This window comes from Perissodus microlepis, chromosome 16 (assembly GCF_051167445.1).
Source record: "Perissodus microlepis isolate ML-2025 ecotype Zambia chromosome 16, ASM5116744v1, whole genome shotgun sequence".
In the NCBI taxonomy this organism is placed as follows: Eukaryota; Metazoa; Chordata; class Actinopteri; order Cichliformes; family Cichlidae; genus Perissodus; species Perissodus microlepis.
The window spans coordinates 3096337-3117224 of record NC_140476.1 but is presented as its reverse complement, the minus strand read 5'-3'; the positions used below and the strand labels follow the sequence as shown (position 1 = coordinate 3117224).

Here is a 20888-nt window from a genome sequence, read left to right as displayed (position 1 = left end):
TGCCTTCGTTACACTGAGCCTGAATTCTGCACTCATGGCTTTAACTGATTACTTTGGTTTCACATCATGGCTGCAGCTTATTTCTGTGGCTAGCCTGCACAGTTTGAAATGTACTGAAACGACCTTCATTAGCCAACTTTATTTAATTGCTTGCACATATCGCTGCTCGAGGATGCCACCTGGTGGCTGATTAAGGTTGGTCAACCTGCCAGGGTTCAAGATCCAAAACTGGTTATTGTCAGTATGCAAGCATATCGAATTTAGGGCAATAATCCCTCACATGATGCAAAAACCTTTAATAACATAAACATACTGGCACAAATATAAGTAGAAAACACAATGGTTAAATACAATTTACTAACGTGCGTTAAGGCCATCTGTGGCAGCAGGGTAATGTTAAGTTGCTCGGTAGCTTATTGAATGCCTGTGTAAAGGTCTGGGCTTTGGGCTACAGGTCTCCTGTGCGTATAAATCACAGCAAACTCAAAGAGAAAGTGTAAAAATGCTTGGCTAACTCGGGGCAGATGTCACTGGATGTACTGATTCTGAATTAAGAGCTGAATTATGGGAGGAGGAGAGAAAGAGGAAGGGGAGGAGGGGGAAAACTTGAAGGTACCGCCTTCTTGATTCACAGCAGATCTCTGCAATTTATCGCTTTGTCGCATCTAACCCTAAACTGTGTCTAAGTGGCTCAGCCAGCAGGGTGTTTGCACTGATCCTACAGTGCTCACTTCTCTCAGAGGGAGTTGCTTCGCTGCTGATGCTACGAAGATAAATCCGTTATCTCCCATCTTGTCTTATCGCCATCTCTTCTCTCTCCCCTCTGCGCAACTGAGTCGACACCGGTGGCATATTGGACGCGCTGGATGGCTGCTGCACTTATCGAACCGGTGTGAATCTTTTTTCCATCATCCTCTGAGACTGAAAGCAAACAACCGCAGTAAGAATGACAGACCAGGTGACCCAAGAGTCCTACCCCGTCCCAGACCCGACTGTTGTGGATCCCTGCCCGGCAACGGTGCGGAACGGCCAGTGCGCCCCGGATGGCTTCACCAACCACAATCACCAGCAAGCCAAAACCCCCACGGAGCCTGAGTCATTCACTGTGGGCCAGGAGATGAAAATCACAGACACGGTGGAGGGAGAAGGTAACTTGACACACCTATGGCAGGTTTGGGGATGCATTGTGAAAGTTATGGATGCTCATGTGCGTGTGTGTGTGTGTGCGTGTGTGCCCTGTGGGGATGGGATGGTTATTTTTACTCATGTGAGATATTTTTAGTCTGCTCTTTGAATAATAAATGACAACTATTCATCAGCAGGATTCATACCAGACCAAATGACCAAATTCAAAGTGAAGTTTAAAGCTTTAAAATCGCTTCCGCTCTTAGACTCATTCATTCATTCGCAGACATTGTCCTACATTGCCTTTGGAAAAAGTTGCTTTTTTTAAAAGACATGCAACTAGAGGCTGGTTGTTTATATGTTTCACAAACCCTCCAGTGCGCCTTTGCATTTGCTTAATCACTTTAAAAACTCTTCAGAGAATTAAAAAACAAAAAATAAACTTATTGCCTGTATTGTAATTGAGACTGTATTAAATATAAAGAATGTTTATTGGATCTGCTGACATGCTGATTAAATACTGTTTCTCCCAGTAGTCTTGCAATGTGATCAAGCATGTCTGCAATAATAACGAACTGCTGAAATGTATTAATGTTCTGATGGATTATTTCTAAGAGCTGAAATCCATGTCTGGGATCACACTGAATGATGAGACAAGACTGATACTCCAGCTTGATATAGCTTTTAGGATACACGTCAGGTGGCAGAAGAACAAATTGGAACTACAGACACCTTTAACATTGTGTGTATTAAAAATATTATTTGTCGTCAGTTAAATTCACTTTTTTTTGTAGAAAACTGACCAAAAAACCTGAACAATCTTCCCAATGTCTTTGCCTCTAGTTTTTTTTATGTTTATGGAAAGTTTAAGGTTTTGGTTAGAAGACTCTTGTTTTTAGTCATTGTTAAACGGAACAGTGGCGTCCTGCTTGGAATGGAAAAAGAACAGCAGTCTTCTGTGTCTAGTGTCATTGTTGTCAACCTTAACCTCCATCCTGTGCAGACTCGATGGCTGTGCAACCACATCATTGGACTGCTGTCCCTTTGATTATAACTGCAGCCATTAGAGGGCGCTGTTACAATGAACCCAAACAGCAGGTCTTAGATTCTTGCAAAAACGGACCATAAATTTGTGGGGATATGTTTACAATGCCGTGGTACCGCTCATGATAACAAACAAGGCGATATAAATTAAAGTAATTACTTTAGCAATATTAGCAATATTAAAAATATGTAAGGAGAGAAAAAAGAGGACACTTCATATAAAAAAACAAAGAAACGAGTGAAACAGATGCATGGTGGTTTAAGCACTGCTGCTGTATATAATGCAAACACATTTCATTCAGTATTTTTCACTTTCACAGCCTCTCTTCCCCCCCCCCCAGTCTTTTTGTCTTCACACTTCTGATTTGCATAAATGATAAATGTATCCTGTAATAATGCTGTCTATATATCTATCTTACTAATGAAGATATACACATGACATGGTGCACATATTGATGACCGATGATAGTAAGGCTTACAGCAGGGTTACAAAAAGGTTAGGAGCAGTTTTGTCACACCCCTCTCAGGAGTATCTCTCTTGTATTTCCTCATGTATGTGTTCATATGGGAGATGTGTAATCTGCTGTTTGAGCTGTGTGGCTGATGTCCATCATTTTTAGAAGAGAAAGGTGTGAAGGAGTTAAGCATTGAGAGAGAGACGTGCGCAAATGCGCACAAGCTTGTGTGTGAGTCAGAGTACGAGGAGATGTTGAGCACATGCCTCCTGTCTGATCCCCCAGCTGGAGATCATGTGAGCAAAGTGATTTACCATGCTGTCCCACTTCCCCCTCAGTCACACACACACACACACACACACACACACACACACACACACACACACACACACACACACTGTGGGCTGCTATTTGTGGGAGGTAGGGGAAGATTATTTCAGATGTCAAACACCAATTACTGTGATATTTTGTAGCAAATGATAAAAAATGTTATGAGCTGAATAAAGTATTAGAGCTGTAAATGTCTGATTAAGGGTTCTCACTGTTATGCAGCCATGTGATTCAGTCGCAAAATGATGCAAATAAAAATACAATTAAAAAGACTTGAGGGTAAAAGAGTAAACTGAGTTTACTCAGTTTTAACTGAGTTTACTTTTTTCACTGTTTTACTCTTTCTCTTTAATTCAAGTATTGAAGAAACACCAGTTTCAACTTTAAATAACCAAACATCGTTCACAGAGCTACTAAAGAGCATTTCTTACTATTTTAAGTTTTGCAACGTTAGTTACAATTTTACAAATGCCATAAATTCAATGTTCATACATGGTTTACAAACCAATTATTAACTGATTAGCAGATATTATTATTATATTATCTTTTAACTGATAGTAAACAATAAAAAAAAAACACATGTCATTTTTATTTGTCATTTATAAAACAGTGTATTACTTAGTAAGATTTTGCACTGAAGTATATACAGAGCCGGTGACTCTGTTATGGGTAATTTTGCCCCCTTTTTTAAAGTCACTTAAAATCAATACAAGTTATTCCTAATTATCATGTCTATCTCAAGCTGATACATTTCAACTCAAACTCAAGAGAGGGGTCTAGTGGGTAGTCTAGAGGCGGCTCAGCACTTGACTAAGACAGTTCATGTTGGTGCAATTTATGATCATTATGACTGCTCTAATAGAATGGAAAGGCACTATACAATATCCATAGAAAATCACTCTTTGCACCTTGTTTACAACACATTCAGCTCAGGTTGTAAGAAAAGTTTCTTCAGAACAAATATAAAAAAAAATAGGCCATATAGCATGATTCATTGATATTGTAGCATTTAGCTGGTCTTTTACAACTGTTGATAAACCATGTATGTTTGGTTTAAAGTCATTTTAATGGATCTTTGTCCCAATAATATTACATAGAAATCACAGTTTGCTCTGATGGCAGTCGTCCAGATGATTTCCATCTCCCTTTTTGCACAGCCCATGTGACTCTTCTGGTTTTCTTTGAGCTTTTGCCTTAAAAACAAAATCTGTTGCAGCTAGAGCAAAAGATTAGTTACGATGAGTCACAGGATAATTTTTTTTCTGCGTCACGGTGTTACCAAAAAAGGTGGAGTTTTGCTGTTTTCCCCTTCGTGGTGACAAATTTATACTTTGTAATTTATACTTTGTAATAACACAAACACAAGTTTGACGCTGATCAGTAACTTATTGTTGTGAGATCCATAAAAGATATCAAACACTTAATATAGCAAGTTTAAGTCCTCATAAACTAATTACATGCAGACTGGGGGCTTTTTTCTGTCTTGATTAAAGATATTGGAGCTATAATGTATCTTTTAAAAAACATAGTTTTACCATCTTTATATCTATTAGGGTCCAAACTGCTTTTGTATAGTCTGGACCAAGTTGGAAACTAAACCAAAGCTTTATTTGGAACAGTTGGTAGCTTTCACTGCTGGGAATCTGGTGAGGGATTATATCTGAGTTGCTGTATGGTCTATCTGACTTGTCTCCTTCTGTCTGCACCCATGTAAGACTAACAGTCTTAGGTGGCAGCAAGAAAAGCCTGTGTGCAGGGTGAGCTGGAGACTCACAAAACAAAAGAGGTCTCATTTAAAAAGGAAGTCAAGTAAAAGTAATGGACTTAATTTGATTTGACGTCACGGCATTAGTGGTGAAAGAGTCACTTAGCGACTCTGAAATGTGGTTGTAACAAAGACTGCTGAGCAACAAGCTTCTCTGAAAACATGATGCTGTTGTGGAAACTGAAGGGAAATTTGACAGTCTGTTGGATGTACTCAGGGTATGTGCGGCGTGATGTATTCTGTGAATCTGAAGGCATCCAATTAAACGCCTTGACTGTTGTTGTGATTTGGTGCTATATTAATAAAATGGAATTGAGTTGAATTCATTAAAACATGGACAGATTGACAGTAAACAACATTTGGTGTTCTTCTACACATCCTGTCTTCCTCCCCTCACCTCAACCTGTCACAGCAGATGGCCCCGCCCCTCCCTGAGCCTGGTTCTGCTGAAAGTTTCTTCCTGTTGAAAGGGAGGTTTTCGTTCCTACTGTCACCAATTTTTATTTCAACTTTCATTTTAGTTTATTTATACAGCACCAAATCACAACAACAGTCGCCTCAAGGTGCTGTTGTAAGATAGACCCTACAATAATACATACAGAGAAAAACCCAACAATCATATGACCCCTATGAGCAAGCACTTTGGTGACAGTGGGAAGGAGAGGCCAAGTAACACATAGTGAGTGAGAAAGGTGACTGAAGAAGAAACACCCAGTGCATCATGGGAATCCCCCGGCAGCCTACGTCTATTGCAGCATAACTAAGGGAGGATTCAGGGTCACCTGGTCCAGCCCTAACTATATGCTTTAGCAAAAAGGAAAGTTTGAAGCCTAATCTTGAAAGTAGAGATAGTGTCTGTCTCCTGAATCCAAACTGGAAGCTGGTTCCACAGAAGAGGGGCCTGAAAACTGAAGGCTCTGCCTCCCATTCTACTTTTAAATACTCTAGGAACAACAAGTAGGCCTGCAGTGTGAGAGCAAAGTGCTCTAATAGGGTGATATGGTACTACAAGGTCATTAAGATAAGATGGGGCCTGATTATTTAAGACCTTGTATGTGAGGAGCAGGATTTTGAATTCAGTTCTGGATTTCACCAAAGCGCTTGCTCAGAGGTGGTTGTCTGACCGCATTAATGTTCATCATTCTTTCAAAGATGATTTTTTATCTTTGAGCCCTAACATAGCTCTCCTCTTTCTCTAATTTGGCACCACTGAAGACAAGTTCAGCCATCAGGCGTGTCCTTTAGTAAAACCACTTTCACTTTATGAAACGATCTTATGACTTGTCAGCTTTTTATCAGCAGATTTTCCCTCCTCTCCGACGCAGTTCTGTGTTGCCATTTAAAGGGAGTTTTGAGCTTGTAACCACTGTAACCTTTAGATTGGAGTTGACCAGAAGAATAAAGGCTCAGCTCCTAACACACAGAGCTGTGTTACTGCGTGAGAAAAATATACATTTTTCTTAATATCTCATGATGAGCATGGCACAGTGCCTCACTGTAAAAAAAACAAACAAAAACATGTGCTTTCAGTAATAACTGAGAATATGAACAAATTATGCATAAACTATCATTTAATGAAGATTTTAAAGGAAATCTCAAAAGCTGATTTCAAGTTGCATTCCAAACATTTGGCTCAGGGAGTTCAGAGGTTGACAGTTACTTGTTTTTCCCTTTATTAATTTCTATTCTCAACTTGTTTTTGTGATGACTGTGACAGTCCCCAGGACACATTTCAGGAAAAAAAGAAAAAAGAAAACAGCCTTACAATCGCTTTTGGATGTAAAAGTTCAGACTTATAAATAATGCATGACTCTGCAGAGCCATCCTCACATTTCATGACAATGAAAACGCTTCAGGCAGTCCAGAATCTGGGCTGTTTAGTCTGTGACTTCAGGCGAGGAAGTCTCACACCACAGCAGGGCTGAATTTCATGTGAATGTCTAGACCAAGAGTTCTCTTTTTCTTTAACACCACATCTCTGTAGTCTGTGGGCTGCCTGAAAAATCAGTCCAATAAAGCTGTAAAATATCACAGTTTGATTTATTTAAAATACATGAATTATTTATTCCATTTCTATGAAACTAATAAATACTAAAGCTAACAAATACCGCTACAATATTTTACTTTAGTTAGTTTTTTCAAATTAAGAAAATTGTCTCAGTAAGTTTACATTTTTTTCACAAGTGTAGTTGTTGTTTTCATGTCTAAATGTAGTTTTAGTTTAGTTTTAGTTATTTACAATAACATAATAACAATGATATTAACACTAAAAGTAAGGAGCTACTTTACTGCGTCCGTACGCTTTGAATTTGTGAGTGCTGGTGGCGGAGTGATACGGGTGCTGTTGAGGTTCAAAAGAAAGGTGAATATCAGACACTGTTCATGTGTTTCATACACGAGCTGCGGTTTACCGTTCAGTATGATTTGTGTTTCCAGATTATTCCATGAACCTCTAATGCTCTCTTGGAAGGTGATAGAATGAGAAGACAATAATAATTACCCACGAAGACGTCTGCCGGGCCATTTGGAGTTGAGTCATTATAAATGGTGTTGCACTGAAACTTTTTAAATCTTCACAGTGACCTTCCTTCACACTGAAGGAAATCTGAGATTGTTCTTATACAAGGATGCACTGGAAAAGTAGGGCACATCAGTGGTCCCGGGAGTTTTTTCCACTGGACACCCTTTTGAAAGTGTACCTGAAACAAAGCGGGTAGTTTTCTGGAAAACTCCAGCATACTGTGCTATAGCTGCTCTGTTTTATTCTTTTTTTCTACTGATCACAGTAAACCTTTATTACATTGAGTGCTCTGTACTAAACACCCCGAGTCCAGTTATTTGCGCAAAATGTTGAATTAAACTATATTAGAATATCTTTCTGTATCTTCAAGATTTCATCTTAACACTTCTTCTCTGTGGGACTCAGAGACACATGATTGCCTTTAACCTTTTTTTCAGTAGACTAAACTAATTACTCAGGGTTAAAGAGAGTTGAACGCCTTTTTAAGTGTATTAATAACTCAGATTGCCACCTACTTTACCTTTGATCACAAAGTGTTTCATTAAATGAACCTTGCAAACCAGAGACAAAAAAAGAGAGAGTTGTCCTTGTAACAGAGTTTATGTGTCTGACTGCAGGTCTCCTGGAGAGCAGCATGCGCCTGAAGCCCCATGAAGCACAGAACTACAGGAAGAAGGCGCTCTGGGTGTCTTGGCTCTCCATCGTCGTCACTCTTATTCTGGCTGTGGCAGCTTTCAGTGAGACTTTGCTATTTTTTGCCATATTTAGCAACTATAGAGCTGTTTAGTTCTCTCTTTACTGTCAAAACTCACATTAAAGTAAAAAAAAAAAAAACCTCTCATAAGGAGTTGGAAAAGACTCAGGATTGAAATACTTAGTTGTATAATGTTAAAAAGTTTTTTTTCTGGTTTAATTCATGACAAAGATCCCATTTAGCACTTTGGATTTAACCAAACCATACACAAAGGAGAAACGATGTGACTAACATACCAAGCCATAAAAAATGTGCTGATGAATGAACAGTGATTCCATAGTTAAAGCGCTTAAATGCTAAATTCATAGCATTTCTAAAAGCTTTCCCAGTTATAAAAGTGAAGCAAATTGAAGCCCAGCACATTTCATCTGCTACTGTTTTTAAATGGACATGAACAGATGTCTGGAGTGTATGACCACAAATGATACCTGTGCTGACATGATAAAGGTGCCGTTGGGAAAAGAAAATGATTGAATCTCAGAAATCGATTTTAGAAGCTACATTTTGCTGTTTGTTGCTGGTGTTTTGTAGCAGTTTATCCTTTTTTTAATTCAGAAATTCTGGTTTGATGCTGTGTGTTTGGTTCAACAAAGACTGATATTAATTCACCAGATGTGTTCTGTCAGCTGTTGTGTTGGAGAAATTCATAGCTATTGTATATAACACCACAGTCCAAGTGACGGAGCACTGAACACATTACTGCTCCAAAAAAAAAACCCATCAGGAGTTGCTGTGAAACTGCTTTAATTTTTAGCTACAGGCTTTGATCACCGTACAAACATTTGAGTTGTTGTCTGTTGTCTTTTTTATGCTTCATGATTCATGATTCATAAGTCAGTGTTAAATGTGTTTAATAGACAAACAAACAAACCATTTATCTGAAATGAAAATGAGATGTTCACTCATGGAGCCAATGTCCATAGACAGTCTGGCTGTTTTGAAGCAAAATATAAAGAAATGAGGGTTGCTTGAGACTTTTTGCACAGTGCTGTAATTTATCACTATAAACCTTTTTGTTTACACAAACAGAAGTGAGGATTCGCCATAAATAGACTATTATTCTGCAAGCTCGATGTAAACAGTTTCTTCATCATAGCTAGACTGCAGAGGTTACGTCTGTTTCTGCTGCACTTGTAGTAATTTCATAATCTCTGAATTACATGGCTTAAAACCAATTTGTCAGCATCAAATCATGTAATAAAGTCTGACAGAAGTTTACTTTTTCAAAATTCAGGTTTATCCTCGAAGCCTTTGTAAGCGATATAATGTCTAACATGGAAGTAAATATAGTCTGAGAGCTGTAATAATTATTCCACTGTCTTCATGCCTCTTTAACTACTTAATTAACTCACACTCGGCAGTTAAAACTCACTTCATCTGATTTGAACAAAAAGGCTTTTGCTTTTGGAAGTTCTTCACATTGCGTGCAACAGTTTCAACACAGTTTCTTGTCTTATGACTTACAGGATGTGTGAGGGCGCAGTCTGCAGTGACAAAGGGGATGTTGCTTTTTCATTCTGCTAAGATTCAAGTTGTGATGTGTCCCAACCTTTTCAAGCCTTTTGTCTTTTCAAGGAAATACTGATGAAGCACAAGCTCATTTTCCAAGCAGGAGCTACATGTGTAGATGGGGTTTGCAGTAGAGAGGAGAATTAGCACCTCCACTTTGGTAGAGGCTGGCTCGTCCACTCCAGTTTGGAGTGAGCTGGTGTCTCAAGTGAATAAGCAGCAGTGTTTTGCATTCTTGCTCGTGAGTGTTGGACGAACGAAATGGGTGACAGTTGGGCCAGGGCAGGGTCTGCAGTGATTAGCTAAAACAGTGAAGCCCAAAGGCAAAGCTGTTGATTTACTGGTAAAAATGTGCTTCGGTCCTTAGCTATGGATAATGATCCATTTAGCAAACAAAGTCTCCTCTAAAGAGTTTTTGGGCTCACTTTAAAGATAATGTGAGATAACATGGAGGAGACCTGAAGACACACTCACAAGATGCTGGACAGAATATACGTGTTATGGCCAGCAGGTATCATCCCCAAAGAGGTGAAGGAGGTGGCAGGGGAGGAGGACGGTGTGGTCTGTCTTTTATGCAACATCCAGTAGTGCGGGTTATCTTTGCTCTCATTTGTGCTGTTGTTGGCCATTTATCATAGCTCCTCAAAACATGCTAAATAGATTATTCCACACAGATTGTCCTAAAATCGCTACCTATATTTAAAAGGATATTATAATACAGATATCAACTCGTAATTAAAACACAGTTTTAATTAGCTGATGAAATCTGGATACGAGTAGCACATCTTCTTCTGACCCACAGTAATCAGCATTCAGTGCATTTAAAAAAATACAACCTCTATGTGTAAAAATAGACCAAGATGAAAAAAAATAAATATTATATTGTCAATGTTGGCATGAATTAATACAGCTCACAGAGTGAAGCTAGTGCAGGGATGAATGAGGAGAAAGAGGCGAAATGTAGAATGGTGTGTGTGTGTGTGTGTTGTTTGACTCTCAGCACACAGAGAACAGAGACTTCAGCAGAAGAACAGGATGACCCACTAAAATATGAACTTCTAAACTGAGAGAGAGACAAAAACAAGAACAAGAGAGCAGAAGGTAACCAGATGTGTAGATGCACTTACCTCCACGTCTCCTAAACGCAGCCCTGAGAAGACAAGTCAGGGGAACTTGGTCAGAAAATTAAAGTATGAATGCACTGCTCTCCGTCTCCTCTCCTGCCACCTGCAGTAGAGGGAAGAGAGGCAGATGGATATGGACGAATGAATGAAGCTCTGGAAGGTACGATGGCGCCAGGGGACGAGGCAGGACCGGGCGTGATGAGTCCTGGCAGGCGGCGTCGGGGATTTAGTGGTTGCGATGGCTCAACTTTAAAGAATAAGCGTGTCGTTTCCTCCTGCTTGTGCCCTAGTTTCTCCCTCTTTCAGGCCCACCATCTTCCATTTTTTATGTTTTACATCTTGTCAACGTATTTCTTTACACTCTGCTTTTTTTACTTCATCTTTATAGGTTTTCTCAGCATATATCTCCCTCCTTACTCATTTTTCCCTCTCTATGATTTGCTGGCAAAGGCAAAAGATAGTTTGATTCTGTCACAATCAAAATATCTACTGTCATATAGCTTTTATGAGTTTTCCTGAAGTGGACACGTTTAAACAAAACTCAGTTTTTGGATCCTGTTTTTGCCAGCCTTTTAGCTTTTGCCCTTCTAGTTTTCCTTTTCCTCTTCTTCTCTGTCTTCAGCTCTCTCTGTGGAAATCTGCAATAATCCTCTATCCTTCCGTGACCTTTGGCAGCACTTTAACATTTAGAAAGGAGAAGGGTTCACTGCAAGCCTCTTCTGCTTTACTTTCAATTGTATTGACTCTCGAATGTCTCGGTCATGATTGGCTGCTCTGGGTGAGCTTGCAACCTCTCTTGAGAAGCTGCCTTTTGTGGTTAGGTATTCACCTGTGAAAGTGGTACAAGTCTTTGAGGCTTTATCAGACATATCAGACTGAGAGAGAAAGCACAGACCACACCTGAAGAGAAAGGAGCAGGAACATCTCTGTGCTTTAAGCTTTCCAGCAGAGTGTGAGCAGGTAATTATATGAACTCTGTGCCCGAGAAACACAGAAAACTAGAAGATGACGACAACATTTCCTTTATACAGGGAGTTCAGAATTATTAGGCAAGTTGTATTTTTGAGGAATAATTTTATTATTGAACAACAACCATGTTCTCAATGAACCCAAAAAACTTATTAATATCAAAGCTGAATGTTTCTGGAAGTAGTTTTTAGTTTGTTTTTAGTTTTAGCTATTTTAGGGGGATATCTGTGTGTGCAGGTGACTATTACTGTGCATAATTATTAGGCAACTTAACAAAAAACAAATATATACCCATTTCAATGATTTATTTTTACCAGTGACACCAATATAACATCTCCACATTCACAAATATACATTTCTGACATTCAAAAACAAAACAAAAACAAATCAGCGACCAATATAGCCACCTTTCTTTGCAAGGACACTCAAAAGCCTGCCATCCATGGATTCTGTCAGTGTTTTGATCTGTTCACCATCAACATTGCGTGCAGCAGCAACCACAGCCTCCCAGACACTGTTCAGAGAGGTGTACTGTTTTCCCTCCTTGTAAATCTCACATTTGATGATGGACCACAGGTTCTCAATGGGGTTCAGATCAGGTGAACAAGGAGGCCATGTCATTAGTTTTTCTTCTTTTATACCCTTTCTTGCCAGCCACGCTGTGGAGTACTTGGACGCGTGTGATGGAGCATTGTCCTGCATGAAAATCATGTTTTTCTTGAAGGATGCAGACTTCTTCCTGTACCACTGCTTGAAGAAGGTGTCTTCCAGAAACTGGCAGTAGGACTGGGAGTTGAGCTTGACTCCATCCTCAACCCGAAAAGGCCCCACAAGCTCATCTTTGATGATACCAGCCCAAACCAGTACTCCACCTCCACCTTGCTGGCGTCTGAGTCGGACTGGAGCTCTCTGCCCTTTACCAATCCAGCCACGGGCCCATCCATCTGGCCCATCAAGACTCTCATTTCATCAGTCCATAAAACCTTAGAAAAATCAGTCTTGAGATATTTCTTGGCCCAGTCTTGACGTTTCAGCTTGTGTGTCTTGTTCAGTGGTGGTCGTCTTTCAGCCTTTCTTACCTTGGCCATGTCTCTGAGTATTGCACACCTTGTGCTTTTGGGCACTCCAGTGATGTTGCAGCTCTGAAATATGGCCAAACTGGTGGCAAGTGGCATCTTGGCAGCTGCACGCTTGACTTTTCTCAGTTCGTGGGCAGTTATTTTGCGCCTTGGTTTTTCCACACGCTTCTTGCGACCCTGTTGACTATTTTGAATGAAACGCTTGATTGTTCGATGATCACGCTTCAGAAGCTTTGCAATTTTGAGACTGCTGCATCCCTCTGCAAGATATCTCACTATTTTTGACTTTTCTGAGCCTGTCAAGTCCTTCTTTTGACCCATTTTGCCAAAGGAAAGGACGTTGCCTAATAATTATGCACACCTGATATAGGGTGTTGATGTCATTAGACCACACCCCTTCTCATTACAGGGATGCACATCACCTAATATGCTTAGTTGGTAGTAGGCTTTCGAGCCTATACAGCTTGGAGTAAGACAACATGCATGAAGAGGATGATGTGGACAAAATACTCATTTGCCTAATAATTCTGCACTCCCTGTATCTTGGTCATCAAACTGATAGATGGACAAGTATTTTGATATTCATATACAGGATGATGAAATCAATGAAAATTTCTTTTTAAAATAAAATAAATAGATAAAATAGATAAGTATTGAAAAAATAATCAAGTTTCACAGTAGTTCCTGTCATCCTCCAACTTTCATTTTTTTTTCACTCTACATAAATATACACGACTAATATGTAAAAATATGAGTCTTTACATAATATTAGATGCAGTTTAGTACAGTATTCATATGATGCACAGAGCATCAAATCAATTCTACTCCAGTCTTAATTTAGTTGTATTCATTGAAAATGGATGCACAATGTATGAAAACGTACTATTTAATTTTTAGTTTTGTGGTCTGAGAATTATGTTGATGTGTTGTTATGACTGGAGACAAGAACTGCAGGCTTACATGTAAAAGTCAAGTGTTTTTGCATCATGCGTGACTGTAACACACACCTTTCCTTCAAGTAGAAAACTGATTTTTCTGTGTTGCCATCAACCAGCATATAATAAACATATAAAGCCTTCTAGTGTTTTTGATTAAAGATTCTCGTGTGAATTGTTAGTATTAGAGGATTTCTGCCATATGGTACATTTTATGGTGCTTGCCAGGCAGTCCACTGAGAAGCTGTTCCACGCTCAGAGTAGGGACTGAGTGCACACCAACAGGAATGGTTTTCAGAGTCGCTCTAGGACATTTAGGAGCAGGCTATAGGCCTCCACACTAATAGTCAGCCACGAGATCAATCAGGGCTGTTGCCAACAGCCATTTAATTTTTGAGCAAGCAGAAGATTGTGGTAGAAATGAGTAAAAGAGGGTTAAAGCAGGAGGATGGCCAAGGGGAATAAAGCTGAGATTGAGAAGACGCCAAAGCAAGATTTAGAAAGACGGAAGAAGAAAGAGGGAAGTGTGGTGGTGCGGTAGTGACAGGATGTGAAGTAGAGGACATAAAAGAGGAAGAATGTTACTAAAATACTGTGAAATTATAAATATAGCAGAGTAAGAGTAAGACAGCAGGAAACAGAAATAAATAGATTTGGCTTCAGCAGCTTCTCCTTCAGTCTTCTGTCTTCCTCTGTACTTCTTGTTTACTTTTCCTTCTTTCTCTTCATGCAGTCGGGGCGTAATTACTGTGATTTAACCCAGATACATAAAGCAAAAGCCCAACATAGTTATAAATAATCCAGCACTTTATGGATATCTATGTGTGCCACGACTGCGTGGCTGGAGACAGAAGTAGCTGAAACCCAGCATGCAGAAAAACACGTAGCTCTGTAACACAACCTCTGCACAAACTTGTAATCTTTGACATGTGCTGAAGGCACAATGACACCCCTGTTTGACCTGCCAGACTGCTGTCACAGATTAAACTCCGCTCGTCTCTACTCAGGCCCATTTTCTTTGACTTCATAAACTCATTCAGTGCAATACTCGATTAAATAATGCTCTCTTGACTGAATACAGGTATCACAAACTTGTTCTGGTGTGTAACTTGTTTATTGGAAATAATAGTTTTCAGTATAAATGTTTTTTTTTTGTCTTTAAAGGGTTTATATTGCAGATTTTTCCCTTAGTTTCACCTTGTTGGTTAAAACATACAGTTTGATGCCTCTCACACTGTTAGCATTAGCATTTATCATCTTCATAAATTCATTTTTTTTGAAACAAGCTGTTTGTAGCGAAGCGCCCAAGGATACGATTTAAAATGAGCTATTTTGTTATGTGTAGACACAGCTTTGGTTTATGATGCATTTTTATGCTTGAATGATTCATAGCTCAGTATTAAGGCGCTTAAACTAAAACAAACACGATTCTGAAAACGGTCAGGTACAAGTACGAGGACTGGACTGAAAATGAGCGAACAAGCAGCTAATGTTCATAGAAAATCTTTGAAAGACCTTCATAAAACCAGAAGACCTAGAGGAGAACGATTTTTTTTTTTTTTTTAAATTCCCATGAATACAGCCTTTATATTCAAGAAAACTGTCAATATGTGTCACGTCTGAAAACAGGAAACCTAAAACATGGAAACATGGGTGGAGAAAGGCAGACAAACCAACCGACAAAGGAAGACAGAGGACTAAATACACAAGAGGGTAACGAGGACCAGGAGGGAAACACAGCTGGGACTAATGACACACACAAGACAGGGAGGAAGCAGAATACTCTAACATAGGACACGCCACTGTCAAAGTAAAACAGGAAATACACGAACATAGAAACCAGGATAATTAGACGTAACACGAGGAACACAAGGGAGGCACAGTAACAAAACCAGAGAGCTAGAAACTACCAAAATACTAAAGAATAACTAAGAGAGCTAGAAAAAAAGACAAAACCATGAAAAACCAATAAAATCACAGAATATAAATGATCTAAAAGATAAACGCTGGGTCCCCAGAACCACGACAATGTGTTAAATCTATAGCTTAAGATCCTCCCTAACAAATGTTCTCATTTTTAAGCAAATTTTACAGCACTGTGGTGTCCAGTTTTCAGATAATCTCTACTTAAAAAAAAAAAAATAAATAAAAATCAGCAGTTAAAGTAAATATGTGTAAGAAAAAAAACAAGACTTTTGTCACGGCCAGAGAACGCCGGGGTTTTTATGGAGTGAAAACAAAAACGAAAACCTCAACTGGGAAAACTAGACTGTGAAAACTATGATGAGCGACAAGAACATGAAACTGAACAGGAACAAACGTAACTGTGAAATAATCCAAACGTGAGTTTGAGCATGAACCCGAACAGTAAGAAGCAGAAACTCTGTGACATAACGACAAACAGAAAACCCACCAAAGAACAGAAGGAGACAGAGGACTTAAATACAGAAGAGGGTAATGAGGGAAGTGGAAACACCTGGGGAGACACAGCTGACACAAATAAACATGATGCCACAAGGGGAAGTAAAACTAAACACAATGAACATGGAAATACAAGACTTTCAAAATAAAACAAAATAAAACACATGACAGACGGACACAGAAGACAGGAAAAGACTCACAAACACAGGGGCATAGATGAAACCTAGACTAGACTAAACACAACTCAACCCCAACTAAAAAATAGCACAATAACTTTACATATTTCCAATATAACATAAGAAATTAAAAATATAAAATAAACTCAAAATGCTGGGACACAGAGCCAGCTCCTGACGGCTTTGGTCTTTTAATAAAATTTATTTTCACAAAAATAAACAAAGAATAATGACAGCCTTGTAAATAAATATGACTTGAAGCACCTTTCACAGAGTGATGTGAATCATGCAGCCATCTGAACAGACGGTGCTCGACATGGATCCACATTTGTAGCTAAGGCAGAAATGTGTAACTGTGGTCACCGGATTGTAGTTATTTAAGTTGTGCTTTCTAACACTTACGCTGGAGTGTTACCTCCTGTAAGGATTCAGTCATAACCTTATGAGTTTCATGTTTCATTTGACGCTTTCATTAGTACCTCACTATCATTATAGATCTCATGTTACCATCACAAAGAATAAATGAATGAAAGTGTAAATCACAGACAGCAGAGTCTGTAAAAAAGTGACGTTTGTGTTGAGTTGTACGATATCTGTTTGCTATCTGCAGGACATTTATCACATCCAGGCAGTCACTGCAGAAACAGGCGTGCTAATATACATCTCTCTCCCTCCTCCCTCCTTCTCTTGCTCCAGTTTTGCCTCTCTCTGCACTTTACTCCCCCAGTCCCTCATCACCTCCTACTTTTCCTCCTCTCTTCCTCTCCACCCAGACCTTCTTTCTTCAGAAGCTTCCACTCGCCATGTTCTATTTCCTTTATTCTGCCTCCACCTTACTTGAAAACTCGACCCCACCCCTGTCGCCACAGAGCCTCGGGGTAGAAAACACAATCATTTATTCATTTGTTTTACCTTCGCTCCCAATTGCAGTCTGTTTCTATTGGCGTTTTCGTTGCTGTTGTTTGTTTTGCCTTCGCTCCCATTATCGTACACGCTCTGACTTGGTAGGAGTTTCTATTTTTATGTAGCCTTCCAGATGTGTATTGTTTATGTGATTACTGGATGAGTTTAGTAATTGGATGAGGCTTAATCTCCTGGTCCAAATGGTCATTGTGTGTCATTGCAGCGTCAGCCAGTCGTCTTTTTCTGTCTGTCAGTGCTAAACGTGTCAGAAATATTATGCCACACATGCCACGGCGGGACAACTTCTATGGACTGTATAATCCTCGCTGCTGTCTTTTTAGGCTCAGAATAAATACTGAAAAATTCCTTGTTTGTCATCCCGGCTTTCAGTCCTGAAAGAATAACTTTTTCCAATTCAAGTACTTGCAGACTTGCTGGACTTGCACAATGAAAAGCATGCACAGATGAACATAATGTTCAGAAAAAGCATGTCAGGGTAAGAAATTGGCAGCCATCTGTGGGCTCATTCAGATCATGAATTTTGTATTGCGCAGACAGAGAACTAAGAAATGTGCCTGTTAGTACACCTCTGTGCACATATTTGCATGTGTGTGTGTATATGTTTATCTAAGAACACTTCAAACTCACCCATCAAGTTATTTTTTATTTATGTTGGTGTTCTGGGTGTTCAAGTGCCGTATATTCTACTTCTGCTGGAACTAATCTATTTTATTCACTCTGATCATATATGATCAAACAAGATCTTTACTTAAATAATTACGAAACCTTTACCTCTGCTGGCACAAAGGTGCGAATAAAAGCATTATTTGAATGTGAACAGATTGCAGGTGTTGCGTTCTGCATCTGTGTTTGAGCTCCGTTCGTTCAGTCTGTTTTTTTGTTTAACTCGTAAAACATTTGCAGATTCAATATGTAATTTCAAAAGAGCCATTTCAGTGATCGTTGAGTTTTTCCCCTCCAGTCACCACTTTTAGGGCTAAATCTAAACTCTCTGAGCCTTCAGCCTTCCAGTCTACTTATGAGCCAAATGCTGGAATGGAAGCTTGTTATTATGTTAAAAGATGGCTTTTAGGGTTGATTGATGTACTTGGACTTTGAAGTGTGTAATTTGCCTCAAATTACTGTTTTCTAAACATTTTTTTATACCCGTGTAAATTATAAACATATCAGGTCAAATCACAGATACTTCTTTCCACAGTTAATGCTTTCAGTTCCTCCGTATCTGTGCAGTGTTTAGTGATTACACTCGTCATTCCTCAGGTGCTTCTGATTATCAGACAATAGTAAAACAATGGAGAGTAGCAAACTGGGCTAAGGCCACAGATTAGCTGAAATGCTAATCTTGTTAAATGTCAAGCGTCCCATTATTTGCCGTGTCTGTATGTTGTGTTGTGCGAAAGATAATGCTCTCTGTGCGCGTCATAATTTGATGGCATGTGCTGAGACTCTTAACCATTCACTATCAATTATACTATGAATGGAACTGCTCTGTGTAGGATTCTCTGCATTCAGCGGGTTGGTCTATCTTACTGTTGGCAGAATGGGGACGAGGGTACTTTGACTTCTCAGGGACAGAGTAAGGTTACAGGGGCGCTACGGCGGCTGTCCTGCATAGCTTCTATTGTGTGACGCATCACTTCGTGGCCCCTGCAGTGTTTGTGACTTATGAGATTCATTAAAGATTCAGATTCATAACAACTTCTTCTTATAATTGTTAAAATTGCAGATCATATAATCTGGACTAAAGATTATAAATAAATAGCATAATCTAGCTTTAAATCTCCATACAGACAGAAGCTTTTTGGAGTCCATTATTATTATTATGAACTCTTGAGTAATCAAGCTTGCACAGACTTGTTTCCCGTCTTCATAAAAAGCAAATGAGGAAACATGTTTGTTGAAATACAAGCTGAAGTCAGTCAGCTTTTATCTGACAATCATTTGGCTTTTTATTAGCTTTTAAACAATATCTGTTTCTGTAGATCACCACAGCCACGCAGAAAACTAGTCCTTTGCCCTTGATAGCTGCTGGCCATGGCCAATGGTAAGTCTTCACTAATCGCCAATGGGATCTCTGGGGTGTACTGCAGCTCGTATGAGCTCTGTTTGGTTTGTTTGCACTGGTTTGAATGGGTTACTGTGCAGCTTGAACTGAGCAGTGAGACAGCACCTTTTAGATGAGCTAAAATAACTCAAACTAACACCAGAAACGAGAGACTCCAATGATGTAAACAAAGAAAGTGACATTAATAGCAAATATAAATACACCGTTTAAAAATATTCCAGCGAGTCGGTTCTCACTGAAATATCTCTAATATTCTTTATTTCTTATCGCTTTTATTGCAGTTTCTTTAACTGCTCTTCATTACAGTTACAGATTTTTTTTTTATTATTAATTTGTGTGTTTTTTATAGAAAAAACACACAAATTAATAATAATAAAAAAAATGACTTTGGGTTAATGCACAAGGCTTTAAGAGTGAGATGCACTTGTAAGCTGCCATGTTTCTCTTTACAATGAAAACTATCATAACACAGTGCAGGAATACTGCATTATTACACCACACTGTCATAATATACAGATCCCCTGCTATCTGCACTCTTTGAAGATCCTAGACTGCAGCACTGAGGTTGTTATCAGCAGTTTCTCACACCAGATGCTTCAATCCCATTTCCCCTCCTCCTCTTCAACACCAAGCGTCTGCAGACCAATTAGGCCCACTGTACATAAGTGCGCACATATAGGTGTGACATCCCAACATGACGCCGCATGATGTAGGCTGAGGTTATTAATACATGTCTTAAAGCAGTAGAATCAGTGCAAATACTTAAAGAGTAATAATAAAGATCTCTCTTATCTCTCTTGTCCTGAAATGCTCACACTAATGTCAAGGATTTGATCATTTTAATGCTCAAAGTCGATTCTTAATCATTATTGACTGGACGTTTAGTTACATGTGCATAAATCTGTATGTATCACACTGTGGGCGGTGTATGTATTTGTACTCAGGCCTTTCTGTAATTCCAAAGCCATTTATGAACTCTCTACTAGGCTGAGAATAATGTCAGAGGTATAAATCACAGTCCTAATGTTTCCCCTCCAACCAGAATAGCAGTTTTTTCTCTTTTTAAAACATTTTTCTCCTTTATGAGCCTTGGTAATTTTACTACATCTATTAGTAAATCAGTGCAAAACCTGCAGTAGTGCTTCTGTTTGTGTGCTGTCCTCACTGGAACACCCAGAAAGTCTAGTCCCTTTTTGCTTTCAGAACTATTCATGGCACTGATTCAACAAGGTGCTGGAAGCTCCTCAGAGACTTGGGCTCACGCTGACCTGAAAGCATCACACAGCAGATTTGTTGGCTGCACATCCATGATGTGAATCTCCCGTTTAGCCACATCCCAAAAGTGCTCTGTTGAACTGAGATCTGCTGACTGCAGAGATCATTTGAGTACAGTGAACTTATTGTTGAGATCATTTGAGTTTTGTCCTGAAAAATGGGTACACTAAGGTCACGAAGGGACAAATATGCTCAGCAGCAATACTTTGGCAGTCTGTGGCATTTAAATGTTGTTCAGCCGGTACCAAAGCCTATCCCCCAAACCATTACACAACAATCACCAGCCTGGACCATTGATACAAGGCAGGATGGAGCCGTGCTTTCGTCCTATTTCCAATACTCTACCTTATTTTTCTTATTTTCTTATTTTTTCTCTTGCAAGGTGATCTTGGGTTTCTGAAAGGCGCCCTCAAATAA

The 20888-nt window shown here is 39.3% G+C and overlaps 1 protein-coding gene across 1 annotated transcript in view; it reads left to right on the top strand.

Annotated features, from left to right (window-relative positions):
* Positions 1 to 592: 592 nt before the first annotated feature.
* LOC146370194 (transmembrane protein 163a-like) overlaps positions 593 to 20888 on the top strand; it is a 63145-nt gene continuing 42849 nt past the window's right edge. Inside the window, exons 1-2 of the mRNA XM_084954950.1 lie at positions 593 to 1148; positions 7858 to 7977. Of these exons, the coding sequence (XP_084811076.1) occupies positions 947 to 1148; positions 7858 to 7977 (322 nt within the window). The 5' untranslated portion in view covers positions 593 to 946. The remainder of the gene's footprint in view (positions 1149 to 7857; positions 7978 to 20888) is intronic.